We start from the raw sequence: 16,913 nt of genomic DNA, 5'->3' as shown, positions 1-16,913 counted from the left end.
TAAAATTTATAACAAATTGCACTATTATCACAAGTCGTTGTTTATTTTCTACAATATACAAGAGGCACCAAAAGTAATAAGTACTTATGTAATCCATCTTATAAGATAGACTCAAATATTGTTTTATAGCATATTACAGTACCTCGAACCATCGTAATTCAAGGGTCATTTGGAAAGCTGCTCCAGAAACTAAGTTAATCGATCTGATGGTGCCAATCTTGCGCCATATGCAATAAGTTGCCTTTATCTTCAGTATCCTCAAAACATACTATGAAATCTTTGATTGGGCCAATATCATGTATGAGATTGAAGATATCAGCATAAACGGTGCAAAACTGCAATATGAATTATGCTTCGATTTTTTTCATCAACTTCCCATATTAAATCAGGATAGGTACTTATAAGCTCAGCTAGAAACTCAAAATTTCCAACTTCTACGGCATTAAATATTACTGGCGAAGGTTCTCTTATGTTGCCCATAATCACTGCATCATCTTGTTTAAGGAATATACTCCACAAGTATTTTACTAGTTGAAGTTGTTGAGTTTGCCTAAAACCTGTGAAACACAATTTGATCGTCAAAACACAATTTATATGTATCGTAAAACCACTATGTCATAATTATATATCATCTGTAATTTGTGATCATGGACACTTACAGGACTTCATGAGCCGCTTTCTATATCGCTGACTTTGGCAAATAGAACTTAAAGGCTTTCGAGCCAATATATGCAATATTGTCTCATTGGTTGAATCATCTCGCTCAAAAGCTAGATCTTCATTCATCTCTAGACACTTCGAGGCTAAATCTGCAAAAAATGAATACGTAAAATAAGTATATATATGATTGATACATGTTGGACACAAGGTATGTATGCACACTTCAAATTTTATAGTCTCGTCTTTTGTTTATGCTTGTGTAATATCCTTACCGTAGATTTCATTGTTGACACAGCAGAAGAGCAGTACTATCCAATCAGTATGATCATGAAAAGCCCGAATAGTTTCTGCATAAAGATGCCAAGCCATGTCCCTTTGTCCTTGTAAAGCCGCCATATGAAGAGCAGTGGTTCCTTGACCTCCCCTTATCAGTGGCAAGTCTTTGTTTTTTCTCTTCATGATCTCAACAATCTCCAGATTCCCAGTTGCTGCAGCGATGCTGAACGCAGTGTTCCCAGTCGCATCTTGCAATTCCAAGTCTTCTGGGTTCATTTCCTTCACTAGCTCATCCACAAAGTGAACATGATTCGCTCCGGCAGCCACATGGAGTACCGTCGACCACCCCCTGGTTATGGCAGCACAAGCTAGACTCCGGTCTTGATCTAAGATATTCTTTGCTACTTTCCAATCACCTTTCAGTGCTGCTTTGTGAAGGGGAACACAAAACCTTAGGTATTTATCTCTTCGTTCCTCTGAAACAAGTTAATCAACGGAAACATTGTTATATAGATTGTAATATAAATGGAAGCAAATTAGAGAGAGAGAGAGAGATCATACGTGTGTGATCTATAAGATTAAGGTTAGGCCTTCTAAACTGAGCTGAAGCAACCCTCTGAAGTTCTTGCGCTTGTATAGTCACAGAACTCTCATCTGCTACGGCCATTTCTCTGTCAAGAAAGCACAGTATGTCTGTGTTCAAAAATTAATTTGCCTCTAAAACTAACGTTGGAGGATAACCTTGGTTATGTTATGCTTGGAGCTACTTATGGCATGTAAGGAACAAAACGCTTTTGACTGCTATCAAGGATTGGCTAATGAAGTTTTGGCTCTGTGACACTCTTGAACCATAAAGCTAACAACTAGTTCGCTTCTCCTATTTATCGTATAGGTGCCTCAAACATCTTTTTGTGAACCAAGAGATGCCTTTTTGTAATTCTTTTGACCAATGATATCAGACCTTTATCTCAAAAATAAAAATAGTTTGCATTTTTGTGTATATATACGAGTCTTCTAGATTGTTCTGATTTATAAATTAATTAAATATATACTTCCTCAAAACTAAAAAAAAATAGACTTATTAAGTAGGAGCTTCTTAAAATTCAAAATTACTCTAGAATGTAACTAAAAAGTGATTAAAAATAATGATTTTATTATTCTTCACACAAAATGGACAATATAGAGAAAAAAAGTAAGAAATAGAGTGTAATTAAAAAGTTTCTATAAAATATTTCCTTGGTACAACGTCAAATAAAGAGAGGAGGCCTACCAGAGCCTGATCAATGGTTATGCCATGACGTCAGCATGCTAACATCATACACTCCAAGAAGAGTGGATCGCTGTTGGCGTGCTGTCTAAAATTAATGTTCAATTGGGAAAAAAAAATTATATTTTATATTAAGAAGAAATAAATTGTCTATAAATAAAATAATACTCCCCCTTATGAAATTAATTAAAACCTCGTGAATGAAAACAGCGGGAGGAGAGAGGCTATACAAGCAGATAATAATTCAGAAGCTGGAACTTACTTTTGAGACTCTCTCTCTAACTTATCAACATGACCGGGAAGAATGAAGAAGAAGAGGATAGGATAGTAAATTTACGTGTGGATCCTGTGTGTGGGCAAGCACAAGCAAAAACTCCTCTGTCTCTCTAGTGATTCAACCTCGAACGAGTTCGCCATCTAATTCCCACCTGATTCTAAACACAAACACACAGATTCACCAAACTTCAGATTAAAACATTATCACCACTCTATAATCTCTCTCTCTCTCTCTCTCTCTCTGTGAAACACACAAACTAGCCAACGCATCAGAAAGAAATTGCAAGGAGTGAACACTGAAAGCAAGTTCAGAAAAGCTTCAGAGTTTTAGATCATTCACCTTCTTCTAATTGGACTGAGTTAAAATAATAACAGTAACGTGAGAAACAAGAAGCTTGGTTATTTCCACAGAGAGAGAGATGGTAAGAAGACGATATGAAAGAGAGAGAGAGAGAGATTGGAATAAATTACCTGAAAGCAGGGGAGTGGTGATGGATCTGAAGGCCGTCTGGTTCGTCAAAGAAGGTGGAAGGAAGCAAATATAAGAATCAATCATGAAAGAAACTGCAGAAACCACCCCATCAACTCTGTAAAGTCCTACCACTATGTGTTAAATTATTAGAGTACGGCCACAGTCATTTGGCTTTACTGCTTATTTTCCTATAATAGCAACAACTTTGTGAAGAACAATATTAAATGTCTCTTCCTTTTATTATTAAACCACCCAGTATGCATCCTGATCCGTCTTACTTTTAACTAATTGGAGTTCAACCAAATTCGGATTGATAGTGTTTGGTATGCCCGGAATCACTTTTAAAAAAACATATTTTTACACAAGTGTAAATAAAATCTTCTCATTTTTATTTTATATATCATAAAATTATTTTTAAAAATATAATTTAGTTTTTATCCAAATATTCCTGAGTTAAATGATATCATTTGGGCAATAAAACTCTCTCTTCAAATATTTATGATAATAGTATAAGATTTTGTTGATAATTTATAAGTAAGACCTTATAATTAAAAGGAAAAGTATACTAAAAACTAAATCCTTCCACAAACCACAGGAGACATGGAAGTGAAATGCAGCGAAGCTTCAGAAAAAGGCATGGGAAACGACAAATGGGGTAGGGGCTGCTTTCGCTCTCCTTACTTGACCTTCGCGGAAGAGGATCCTCTCAGCGTCCTCTCCCCTCGGCGTCCGAATCCCAGCCGTGGAAATTAATCTAACAACTCAAATTGAGCCACATGATGACGCTATTGAAAATTAGAAATAAATCTTAATCATGGTATAAAATTTTTTACCAGCTCTAAACTAAAGATTATTCTAGCATGAAATATCCGGTTTTTCTCATCTGCCTCATTTTAACTAGAGGATTTATGAGAAGTCCAAACTCCAAACTTCGAGATGACTATAAAAGATGAAAAAACTTAATCACAAAATATTTGTATATATAATTTTTTGGATTTATTACAGTTAAATCTAATATAGATCGAGTTAGACAGGACATAAAGAGTTGTAAAATAATACCAAATATTTTTTTAAAAAAATTTTTAATTAAAATACTTGAAGGCAGAACTTCGCCTCTCTATATGGTTCTATTTGGCTCAATTTATATCAGCTGGATTCCTGATAATTAAACTTTACAGCTCAAATAAGTAGATTCAAGAAATTAGGTGTTTCACTCTGAAAAAAATTTGAAACAAGTTGTTTAAAGCTACTCAAAATTTTTATAGCATCAGTTGGATTTATATTTAATTTTTAATAGCAGGATGATGTGGCATATTATGAGCTCTTAAATTAATCTGACGGACCATATTAGAACGCTTGGAGACGCTGAGGGATGCTGCCGCGGAGAGTGCGGAACTTTGTTCTTTTTTCCTTTTTTTTTTTTTTTTTTTTTTTTTGGCGGACTTTGTTCTTTTGGAGGATGTGATATTTCAACCGTGCTCATCCGATGACCATCCCAAAGCTTATCATTAAAAATTAGCCATCACAATTAAGCATCTTTTTTTTTTCTTTTAGTTTTTTTAATAAGTTGATATATAGGAAAAATGAGGTCTACAGTTATACAATTATATCATAAGAGGAAAAAAAAGAGACAAAATAGCAATAATTTCATAACTGCAGGATTTTGGGATGTCTATTTTAAGTATTGACTGAAAAAAAATTAAAGAAGAAAAGAGGCTGTGTATTATCATTTTAAATATTATCATTTCATTTATGAGTCATTTTCAATATGATTTATTAAAATTAAAGAAAATCTTAAAATTTATTGTCTCTCCCTCTCTCTAAAAATTTAATAATTTTTCAATTTTACCTTGTTAAATATGCATATTTTAAATAGGATACCAAAATCTTAGAAACACCCACCAACATTTCATGTGGTATAGAATAACAAATTTGTGAACAAAAAATAATGATGTGTCTTATAATTATTACAAAAATTCCTTCTGTCTCTATCTTATAAATAAGATCAAGAGATTATGTACATATATTAATTGCTTATAAATTTTATTCGCTCAATGATAATATTAACTTTTTCCATGAACACCGATTATGTGAATATATCAAACTTTGAATAAATTTAATAACTTATTGGAGTGGTGTTGGTTGTGTGTGTTATTAAAAAAAATAATGCATTTTCTCAAGTAGTATAATTTAAAAAACTAAAAACATATAGTCCACTCATCTAGAAGATAGAGTAAATGTTTAAAGTCTATATGGTAGTCAACGGGAATAGAAGTGAGATGGTGATGTTTTTTGTCAATTAGGAGAATAATTATGTGCGTGTGAAACGATTGGACCAAAAATCAAGACAATTTGCTCCTGCCTTTGAATTTTGGAAATAAAAAATAATATACTCTTTTCTCCCTCAATGTAAGACTCAAATATATTTTATCTCCTAAATTTATATTTTTTTCTTAAACTCTTTTATTAATTGGGTGTATTGAGTTTTCATAAGTGAGTAATTTGTATTTCAAAAAAAGGGACCTCTTACAATTATGAGATAAATTAAATTAAAATAAAAATAATAGGATGATAATATGTACTGAAGAGCCTATATGTATTATTCTCTCGTTTTCCATATTGAATACACTACGTACGACTCTCTCCGTGATGCGTTTTTCACTTATTTTTCGTTATCTCGTAGATATAAATTGTCAAATCTTCAACAAATGGTTTAGATTTTATTTTTTTTAACACAGTTTAATGAAAAGTAACGGTGATCAAACTCATTTCCACCTTAAACAAAAATAACATAAATGATATGTGAACTTGCTAACTTAATTCAATGTATTTAGTCAACTAACAGTTAATGTTAACTTGAATAATGGCCAGAACAAATTTATTATAATTTAAAAACTTTTAGTATGATATTGAACCCACAAAACCTAATATTTTTTAGTGACAATTTTTGAAACAAATTTCTACCGTAGCCCTCGATTCTAAACATTTTTGTGAATAAAATGTGCCCTCTACTTCCGTTCTGAATTCATAAAAATAGCAATTCGAAATCATTGATGTTGCGTCGGTCGAAGTTGCCGAAAAGCACATGTTAATTAAAAATAAAACCCACCAAAAAGAGAGTAACATTTTTCACAAAAAAATAAAAACAGTGTATTGTGGTCCGCATTCCCCAATGACCTTTGTATCAATTTTTATTTTTTTTTTCCTGCCAGCCCCAAGCCCCCAACGACCAACGTAAGGTCACTTTTTGGGGTATGCTCCTAATTCAGTGAGTTTAACTAATTTAATCAAGGGAAAATCACAAAAAAAGACCCTTGAATTACCATAATCATGAAAAAACACACTTAAATAAGCTAAATTACTTGGGGAGATCTGGGCTTAAATTAAAATTATGAAATATTAGAGAAAAGACCAAAATGTCCTTTTTCTCGTATCCTCTTCCTTCCAAAATATATCCCTGTATGCTTTCATCACTTCTTATGGTTTCTCATTTTGGTCTTGTGGCTAAGGATACACCACTACCTGCCATCGTCTCCTCTTCTCCCTCTAACCATATCCATCACAAAAGGACACAAAAGCACCACCAGCGCATCGCAAAGGTTTCGATTCTAGTGGTGATCTGAACATCGACGGGTTGGCAAGGAAAGAAAGCTAGAAAGAAGAAGCACAAAAGAAATGTTTCTTCAAGATGGGAGATTGATGTGGTGAGGATAACTCAGAGGGGTATTATTTTTTTCTCCACATTCTGATTCATCCTTTTTCTGTTTCTTCTTCTCCCTTCTTTCATCCACTTTTTTATGGTATCAGCTATAAATAATTAATTGGTTTCTTTGCTATTTCTATTCTCATATTGTATGGGTTTTGGATTTGATAATCTTACCATGGCATATCAATTTAATATCTAGGGGACTTTTTCAAAGAACAAATAACAATAAGAAAGAAACCCTTTTCAATAATAAAGGAAGTTTTTTAGAGGCATGGCGCCACAACCTTGGATATTATATGTTGATTCAATGCTAGTACTAGTGTTTAAACATTTGACATAAGAACAACAATACAAGTCATCTCTTTTATTAGGGGCATTTATCTTAGCAAACTCAAGAAACCTTTCAACTCCATCCTGATATTCTTTGCTAATTCTCTTAGCTTTCATCCAACTACAATCCATTGTTTTACAAAGTCAATGAGCATGGTTATATTGTTAAGCTCAATTCTAACTACTTAATTCAAATATTCAAATAAATAAAATAATTAAGTGTTAGTCAATAAATTAAGATTGACTAACACTTAATTACAAATTAAAGGAAATGTCTTTTTTATTTGATAAAAATTTCGACAGAATTTCTCCTTAAATATAACGAATCCCAAATTATTTAAATAATAGTCAAATCAATCAATTAACAAACCAACAATATAATAAACAAATACAAGATAAATTTGAACAACTATAACTAATAAAACAAAAGTAATTATCTCAAACCAATTCAATGAATAAAAATTCTTAAAGCTAAAAATTCTGAATCTAAAATAGGAACACAAATTATATCCATTTGTCATGAAATTTTAAGCAATACTTTATCATCAATCAAAGTTCAAAAGAAAAAAAATTGGCCCAAACACCAACAAATTATTTATTGATAAATTATCAAAGTTTATTATGAAAATTTGACAAAAATTCAAAATAAAATATCAAAAAATGAAAAAATTACAAACTTAAGAACTAATCAACTTTGAAGATTTAAACATGTTTCTAATACTGTGTATAGGAAGTAATTACAGTTTTCTAATTCCAAATATCACCAGCCAATCCTCCAAACATAAAAGATACTCTCTTAATGTTAAAACTTCTGAATCCAAAACAGGAATACAAATGATATCCATTTGTCTTGAAATTTTAAACAACATTTTTATCATCAATCAAAGTTCATAACCAAAAACAAAATTAGCCAAAATACTTAACAAATTATTTATTGGCAAGTTGTCAAAGTTTTTTTTATAAAAATTTGACCAAATTCGAAATAAAATATAAAAAAATTATAAAAAATTTACAAACTTAAGAACTAATCAACTTTGAACATTTAAATATGTTTCTAATATTGTATAGGAAGTAATTATAGTTTTCTAACTCCAAATTATTAGTGGCAGTTTTACCCAAGAGAGAGTAAATTGGATGATAAAAATTTTTCTTTTTAAAAATAAATAACAGAATAAAGAAAAGGAAATAAGTTCAGAAGGATTTCACCGAAGAAGAGCAGAAGAGGAATACACAGGGATTTATCCCGGTTCGGTCTCAACCACTTGACTTACATCCAGTTCTCAAAACACCTCTGAGTTTTTCACTATACCCCAAGATTCAATGAGCTCTTGGTGCCATAGTACAGTAATTTGTTAGTGGCAATTTCACCGAAGAGAAGGGGTGCATTGTGTGATATATAAAAAATTTAACTAAATAAATTAACTGGACAAATAAAAAAGTGGAGATGAGTTTGGAAAATTTCATTGAAGAATGATCACACAAGAGTTTATACTGGTTCGGTCTCAACCACTTGACCTACGTCCAATCCTTAGAACGCCTTTGAGATTTCCACTATATCCCCAAGATTAAATGGGCTCTTGGTGCCTCAGTACAGTAATTAAATCTCTCAATCACTCCCCCTTACTACCCGTAAGGTTACAACCCCTCAAGGGTCCACACTCTTGAGTAACACTCAAATTTGAGGATAAAGATATAGCTAACTCTCTTACAGAGTATATAAGTGATAAACACTGAAATTCGGTAAAACAAACTATTGAATGCAACAGTAAATTTCAGTAGATGGTAGCTCATGAATTCAATACTTCATTCAATGTTCTTCGCGTCATTTATAGTTAGAGTGTTTCAGTTATCCGTTAGACTGAAGAGCTTCTAGCTGTTGGAAGATCGCTTGCGTGTGTTCGCCAGTTACAACAGTTCTGCGTAATAAATGCTTTTGACACAGTAGGTTTAAATCTATAATTTATCTGTTGTGATTCGTAATCGGCATAAATTTCTTAGCACAAGTATGCTTTCTTCTTCAAGTAAGTATAAATAAATAACAGAAGGGTGATGATTCTTGATATTTATGTAATAGATGAAAAACATATAATCAATCATCAAATATTCAGACAGTGAGAAGAACTTACTTGATCAATGTCTTGATCGATAACTCCTTGATCGATCATATTATCGATTAATTAAAAGAGAAGTAGACTTAACTGATGTATGTATTTATCGAGTTCATTATAGATCAAACAATGATAGATTAAGTGATTGATATATAGTGAAATACAAACAAAGTGATCTTTGCAAGTGAAGTACTTTTAAATTTTGTGCAAAGTTTATTTCTTCCAAATTTGTATGCCTTTGTATCTTTAAAAAGAGAATAATATGATTAAAGAAGGCCAGGAAAACCTTGAAGATAAAATGAAAATATACTTTATCAAAAATCATCGTGAAGGGTTGTTTGCATGATGAATTGATTCATTCATCAAATAGGTGGTTGAAAAATGTTTGACTGAATAAGTGATCGATAATTCTTATAAGTTTCCATGTAGAACAATTTTTAAGAATGATGATCTGACACCTGTTCGATAAAGGTTTGATCGAACAAGTAATTGAAAAATAGTTCCAAAAGTCTTGAAGAAATAATCCATAGATTCATGTTGATGATCAATTAATAGACAATCGATGAAGTGGTCGATTAATGACTGTAAAAAACTTGATTTAGAAAATACTAGAGTAAGGCTTTGATCAAACAAGTGATATGAAAAAGCCTTGAGTAAATGATGCAAAAGTATATGATGATGATCAATCAGATGATCGATAAAGTGATTGATCATGAACTATGAAAACCTTGTTTTGCAATATAACAAAGAATGCTTTGACAGGACACATTATCGATTAGCTAGAAATGTTTTGACACACAATGTTTGAATAAGTTATCGATAAAATAATGATTGATAAAGTGATGGATAATTCATAAACTATTTATCACAGTAAGTAAGTCAAGGAAACTTTACCAATTATCTGAGTCATTATCGATTACCTCTTGATTGATGAGGGTATCGATAAACCTTTTGTTATAAGACAGAGGAAGTTGAACATTTTTCTGACAGCTTATCAATCAATCAATTATCGATTAAATGATCAATAATTTTCTGAAACATCTTATATTAAACCAGTTATACCAATGATCGATCAATCCATTTTTCTATCTAATTATCTAGCACAGTGAATTATCTAACACTTGATTGATAAAACTTAACAGTAAATGAGCACCAACACTTTGACAATTATTTGACACATGTTCGATTAACTAGTGATCAAATATTTAATCGATTAACTTAACAATTATGCAGAGAAACTTAAAACTTAGTTTGTTATCATCAAAACCTTTAAATCTAACATAATTGAGGTCTCTCTTAATCACTCCCTCTACTTCCCATAAGGTTACAATCCCCTCAAGAGCTCCACACTCTTGAGTCACTCACTAAATTGAGTAAAAGAATTACAGACTCTCTCGTAAGAGTATATAAGATAAGCATTGATGCTCAGAATGGAAAACAGAGTATTGAATGCAGAAAATTAATTTGACAATTGGTAGCTCAGCTCATTCACTTCTTCATTCAATGCTCTTCACGGTTTTTATAGTTAGAGATTTCCAACTTTTCATTAGACATAAGAGCTTGTAACTATTTGTTAGGATTAAGGTTTTGATGATAACAAAGTGAGTAATTTGTGATTCAGCATGTTGATCGATCATCTGATCGATCAAGGTTTTATCGATAAGCTAATAAATAATAACTCTGTTTAATTAAGTAAACTCAGCAGAAACTTTGATCGATAACGTGTTAGATAATGTGTTGATCGATCATTCTTAGTTGCATATGAAAATCTAGGATAAAGTATCGATCACTTGATCGATAATCAGAATACAAATTTAATAGGTGTTTATCGATCACATGATCGATAAACCGATTATTGATGAGAAGACAGATAAATGGTAATATACTTTACTCATTCTATGTTTTGCTTTTATCGCTATTTATCGATCAAATTATCGATCAGCCATTTATCGATAATATGATCGAACATTGCCTCATAACTTTTCATGCAGGAATTTATTTCAGTGGCTTATCAATCACCTGATCGAAAAGAACATTATCGATCACATGATCGATAATCAACATATCTTTGTCACATCATGGCTCTTCGATCACCGGATCGATGATCAGATTATCGATAATATTATCGATAACCACCCTTCATGTTTACTTTGTTTTCACATAATATGATCGATAAATCAGCTCTTTGGTTTTACAAGAAAAGACCTCTTTATCGATAACATTATCGATCAACCCTTTATCGATCATTTATTCAATCAACTTATATAGTCTGTGCTTTCACAGAATATACTTTTGCCTACTGTTTATCGATAAGGTTATCCATCACCTATTTATCGATAGCGTATTCGATAATTAGTGTTTCAAAAGTCATTTCTATAACACTCTATTTATCGATAACCTGATCGATCAACAAGTGTTCGATCACTTGTTCGATTATGAGGCGATTTCAGTTTAAACCTTAAGTCTCGATGTTTCTCAAAATTTATCATATATTTCATTCGAGCTTTTCTCAGCCTTTATAAATGTCTTGTTTCACTATTTAAAGAGTGTTAAAGTCAAAAGCAACCTTGATCTTCATTGTCTATGCATCATAGTATGATATCACTATTTCCTTTTATTGATCACCTGATCGATAAACCGTTGATCCATCACTTGATCGATAATCTTAGTTTTCTGGTTCAAAAGTCTTTACTCAGAATAATCGATAACTTGATCGATCAAGTAATAATCGAACATCACTTCGATCAAGCAGGTTCAATTACTACCCAGTGCATCTGACAACTAATTGATTCTAACCATAAACTATGATTATTCGATTATCAGTTGTTCAGATCTACTCTTGATCTTATTCTATGAAGAAAAAACTTATTGAATTAATGTATTTTTTCAGATTATGAAGAAAATCCCAACGGCACTCCAATGGTTGTCCAAGTAGCCTGTAACCTACCTTGTCAGAAGCATTAATGGCGGAAACCGTTGCAACTGGAAAGGCTAGAAGCTCTTCCATCTAACGGTTACTAAACGACCTCAACTATAAAAGGCACGAAGAAGTATTAAATGAACAGATTGAATACGTGAGCTACCCTCTATTGATTTTTACTGTTGCATTCAATACTCTGTTCTTCTATAACACCGAGCGTTAGTGATTATCATTTATTCACTCTGTAAGAGAGTTTATTTACTACTCATTAATCACGTTTGTGTGATACTCAAGGGTGTTGACTCTTGAGTGGGGCTGTAACCTTACGGGAAGTAAGGGGGAGTGATTGAGAGTTTCAATTACTGTACTGAGGCGCAAGAGCCCGATCAATCTTGGAACATAGTGAAATACTCAAAGGTATTCTGAGGACTGGACGTAGGTCAGGTGGTTGAAACCGAACCAGTATAAATCTTGTGTCTTCCTCTCTACGGTTAAATCATTCTAAACTCACACTCTCTGTTCCTGATAGTTCTTTGTTTTAATTTCGTAAATTTTTATAACTCACCCAATTTACCCTCCTTTTGGGTGAGACTGCCACTAACACTATTGAGATATCATTTGCGTATGTTGGCAGTTGCAACAATTGTTCGTAATAAATGCACTTCTGACATAGGTAGCCTGAGCCTATAATATAATAGTTGAGCCTCATAATTTATAGAAATGTCTTGGTAGAGAAATAATTTTTCGTCATCAGGGAATATAGGTGAACAGCAGAATAGATGATGATCCATGAACTTTAATACAAGAAGTAAAAATCATAAATCAAAGATCAGATAATCACAAAATCAATTCTTCAAATACCTTATCAAAAAGAAGATTAATCGATAAAGTTATCGATTAATTGGAAATGAGAGAACTTGAAAAACAAACTCATTTATCAAAGTCATTATGGATCAAGGATATTATGGAACAGATCATCGATAAAGAGTGAACATTTACCACAATGATTGATGATTCTTCAAAGGCCAAGTGAAAGAATTTTTCTTGAAACAGGGACCATCTTTGCCTTCTTATAAAAGTATAAGATAGATAATGAAGGCTGAGAAAAGCTTGAAGATAAGACAATATCATATTATCTGAAAGACAGTGTGAAGAACTCTTTAGAGCAACATAACTGAGCTTTTTAGGATAGGTTATCGATAATTCAATTTACCCAAAAGCTTATCGATAATTGAAGTATCCTTAGAAAATCAATTTGAACTGTTTTATCAGAAAGGTTATCAATAAATGGGTTTATCGAAAAACTGCTAGAAAATTTCTTTAAGTAAGGTAACTTAGTCAGAGACAAAGCATGATAGGAAAACATGGCTTCATTGATAAGGTGATCGATGAGTGCATTTATAGATTAAGTGATCAATAAATATGATTATCGATAAGGTTATCGATTAATGTCTAAATAGAATGTGAGTTTAGAGAGAAACAAAGAGAAACTCCTCGAATAGCTTGTTGAACATAAGACAAAGTGTAGTAAAGCATACTTACTCAGTTTTAGAACAAGCATACTTACTCATAAAGTATTTTGAATAGGATATAGTTGATTGAAACTTACCATTTATCTGAAAGGTGATTGAAAACCTCATTTATCAATAAAGTTATTAATAAATGCTTATCAATCTGTAGAGAAATTACCATTTATTTGATGGCTTATCGAAAATCTTGTTTATCGATCAAGTGATCAATAAGTGCTTAACCGTAGTAATATTCAAAGAAGTTTAGCCATTTATCGATATGATGATCGAATATTGCATTTATCTATAAGGTCATTAAAAAATTCAATTATGCAACAGGTTATCGATAAACTCTTAACAGTAATTCAAAGAAACTTAAATGCTTACCTTGTCATCATTAAAACCTTAAATCTAACACAAATGTCACCAACCAACCCTTCAAGCACATAAGATATAGAAAATAAACAATGCAAAACATTCAAAATGTAAAACCAATCAACCCATTTGAAATACAACAAATTTCTATTATCAAAACATCCAAGACACCAAAAAAAAGGAAAAGAATGAATGAAGAAGAAACTCACTTAGTGGGAGATGATTAAAATGTGAGAAGAGGCGACTATAAATGGCAAAAAACAGCAAAAATCAACGACAAGGCAAATGGAGGTCCAAACACAGCAGAAAATAGTGAGATCTTGTCATAAATGCAATTTGGGTGGTAGGAATGAGGGGGACCATGGCGCTTTGTAGCTGTGAAACTGTGAAAAAGAAAACACGTGATAGGGTTAAGTTTAAAACTTTTCACAGCGGTTATTAAGATAACCGCCGTGGAAAGTACTTTTAATGGCGGTTATAATACATAACCACCATTAAAAATACTTTCCACGGAGGTTATTAACGGCGATTATAATATATAACTGCAGTTAAAAGTACCTTCCATGGTGGTTATCTTAATAAACGCACTAAAAAGTGAAACGTCAGGCCTTTTACAAAAATTCCATCGTCTTTTTTTCAACGACATTTTTCTTTTTAATGGCCATTAAATGGTGACGTTATATGTGTTTTTTATAGTAGTGACTGTAACCCCCCCCCCCCACACATTTAGTGATAAGAGTGAAAACTTTTGCCCATGGACTAATGACTTATTGGTAGATCAAAATATTGCCAATAGGTGTGTCAATTTTGAACAAGTTGAGATGTTTGCATTCGTGAAGAGAAAAGGTCTGTCAATAGAAAGAACATTATATGTTTCTATCTATCAAGTTTGAAAAGATCTTTCAAGAGAAGTTAATTATAATCACCACAGTTAAGTTGTTATTTCCAGTACTTAATTTGTTATTTCAAATGTGAAAGTTCTTATTTCTAACTGTAGAGTTGTTATTTGTAAAACTAATGAATTCATTCTTTCTAACAATTAACTTGTTATTTCCAAGTGCAAAGTTATTATTTGAAATGCCTAAATTTTAATTTTTAATATTGTATATAAATTGTTTATTCCAAAACTTAACTTCTAATTTGAAAAAAATTAACTTGTTATTTCCAAAGCTTAACTTGTTATTTGAAAAAGTTAACTTGCATTTCCATAACTTTACTTGTTATTTCCAACAATAAACTTGTTATATTTCACTTGTCATTTAGAGTTTGGTTGTGTAACTTTGTACAATGACAATGTGGTTAACGGTTCTTCCCAATGAATATTGCAACAAAATAGTTGTAAAACACATAATAGTTTTTTTATTGGTGATAACATTATTGTTATTTTTCACATAAGTGTTGTAACTACAGACTATGTGCATATGATGTCCCATACGATGTATTTTGACTGATTGCTAGGGGAGAAGATGAATGTGAAGAAGATGACATGCATGAGAAATTTGGAAGATAAAAAGTCATCGTTTGTGTAGAGCAAAGAAGCATTGTCCATCACACTGGCAAGAAGATCATCTTCATCATCTTGGTGGCCATTCTTTTATTGTAACATGTAGATGTCAGGATGGTGTCTTATATTTGAAATAGAAGTTAGAATATTAAAGATTTGATAATTCACTACATTGAAATTGGTTGTGTATTCCCCAAATGTGTTGGATATAGTATCATCATCATCATCAAAACGTTGAAAATTAACTTATACTCCTCCTGTTTCTTAATGTAAAACATAATTATGAAAATGATGTCAGACATATTTTATCATATTTATTAATTTTTTTCTAAATTAACATTATTGCTATTCCCCCAACAATAATCAAATAAGAGAAGGAAAGAGGGAATTAAAGAAAATGCTTAGTGAGTTTTAGGAAAAAACATATCATATTAACGAATTTAACTAAAATCTTTAATCTACTAAAATTAATTAATTAGATCATGTATTAAGGAATGAAGGAATACTTCTCTAATCATAAATGTAAGAGCTGGTTAAAAAATTGATTTTGTTCCTTAATATAACATTTTAATTTATTTTATTTCTCATATTTATAATTTTTTAAATTGATTTATCTAACATATAATCTGATATATAATCCAATGTTATGTAAAAGTAATTTAAGAAAACCATGTTATACTTATTAAAATAAAATTATTTATTTATTTTTTAATCTATCTAAATTAATTAAATTATTCTTAAATTAAGGACGAAAGATATATTATATTGTAACTTTTAAAAATTACATATTTATCAGTCCAATTTTTGAATTACAACTCATTGAAAGTTATTTTTGATTGTCATCACTACCCAAAAAAAAAATTTAGGCGGCAATAAAAATTTCTGCCGAAAGTCAAAAGTCATAAATGAAAATTTTCAATGACAACAAAAAGTTGTTATCATAATAATTGTCGCTGATACTTGTTAGTGGCGACAAAACAAATCATCATTGAAAGTAAGATTTAGTAACACTCTTTAGAGCTGCTGTTAAAAGTTGTCGTTGAAAGTCAGTTTTTTTTTTTTCATGGTTCCACCATATTTGAAACAAAACATAGAAAATTATTGTGTCAAAAACATGGAAAATTAACCTATACAAATTATTTACAAGCCATAATATCATTGGCACTTATTTTTCAAAATGTACAATTTATTGATGAGTAATTTCTCAACTATCTTATATTTTTTTTAAAAGAGAAAACCGTGAAAATTAACTTAGATATGCAGAGTGTATTCAAATAATTTTGATTCTGAGTAAAATGTATTTACCTCCTTTTGTTTTATTATCTTATTACAAAACCCTTTTTATACTTTTAAAACATATTTAAATTTTTCAAAAATAAAAAGTTACATAATACACAGCTTTTCTTTATTTTTAACATTATATTTTCATTTATTAAATCGTTAATTAATTGTTAAATTAGATACGTTGAGCCATAGTATTAAGTCAAGCGCAAAATCTAGTATTGATAAAA

The 16,913-nt window shown here is 31.2% G+C and overlaps 1 protein-coding gene across 3 annotated transcripts in view; it reads right to left on the bottom strand.

Moving 5' to 3' along the window:
* Nucleotides 1-229: 229 nt before the first annotated feature.
* Nucleotides 230-16,913, bottom strand: part of LOC114762088 (ankyrin repeat-containing protein At5g02620-like) — a 61,040-nt gene continuing 44,356 nt past the window's right edge. Inside the window, exons 1-6 of one of the 3 annotated variants that reach the window (XM_028951549.1) lie at nt 2,951-3,197; nt 2,541-2,637; nt 1,498-1,607; nt 933-1,412; nt 660-809; nt 230-557 (exon numbers count right to left, since the gene is read on the bottom strand). In XM_028951549.1, the coding sequence (XP_028807382.1) occupies nt 316-557; nt 660-809; nt 933-1,412; nt 1,498-1,607; nt 2,541-2,620 (1,062 nt within the window). In that variant the 5' untranslated portion in view covers nt 2,621-2,637; nt 2,951-3,197 and the 3' untranslated portion in view covers nt 230-315. Of the gene's footprint in view, nt 558-659; nt 810-932; nt 1,413-1,497; nt 1,608-2,465; nt 2,638-2,950; nt 3,198-16,913 lie in introns of those variants that run through there. The other 2 variants (XM_028951550.1, XM_028951551.1) reach the window with 2 other exon arrangements.

Source organism: Neltuma alba, unplaced genomic scaffold (assembly GCF_004799145.2).
Source record: "Neltuma alba isolate B1F8T4 unplaced genomic scaffold, ASM479914v2 tig00011188_pilon, whole genome shotgun sequence".
NCBI lineage: Eukaryota > Viridiplantae > Streptophyta > Magnoliopsida > Fabales > Fabaceae > Neltuma > Neltuma alba.
Note: the sequence above shows the minus strand (reverse complement) of the source record. Positions and strands in the feature narration are given on the sequence as shown.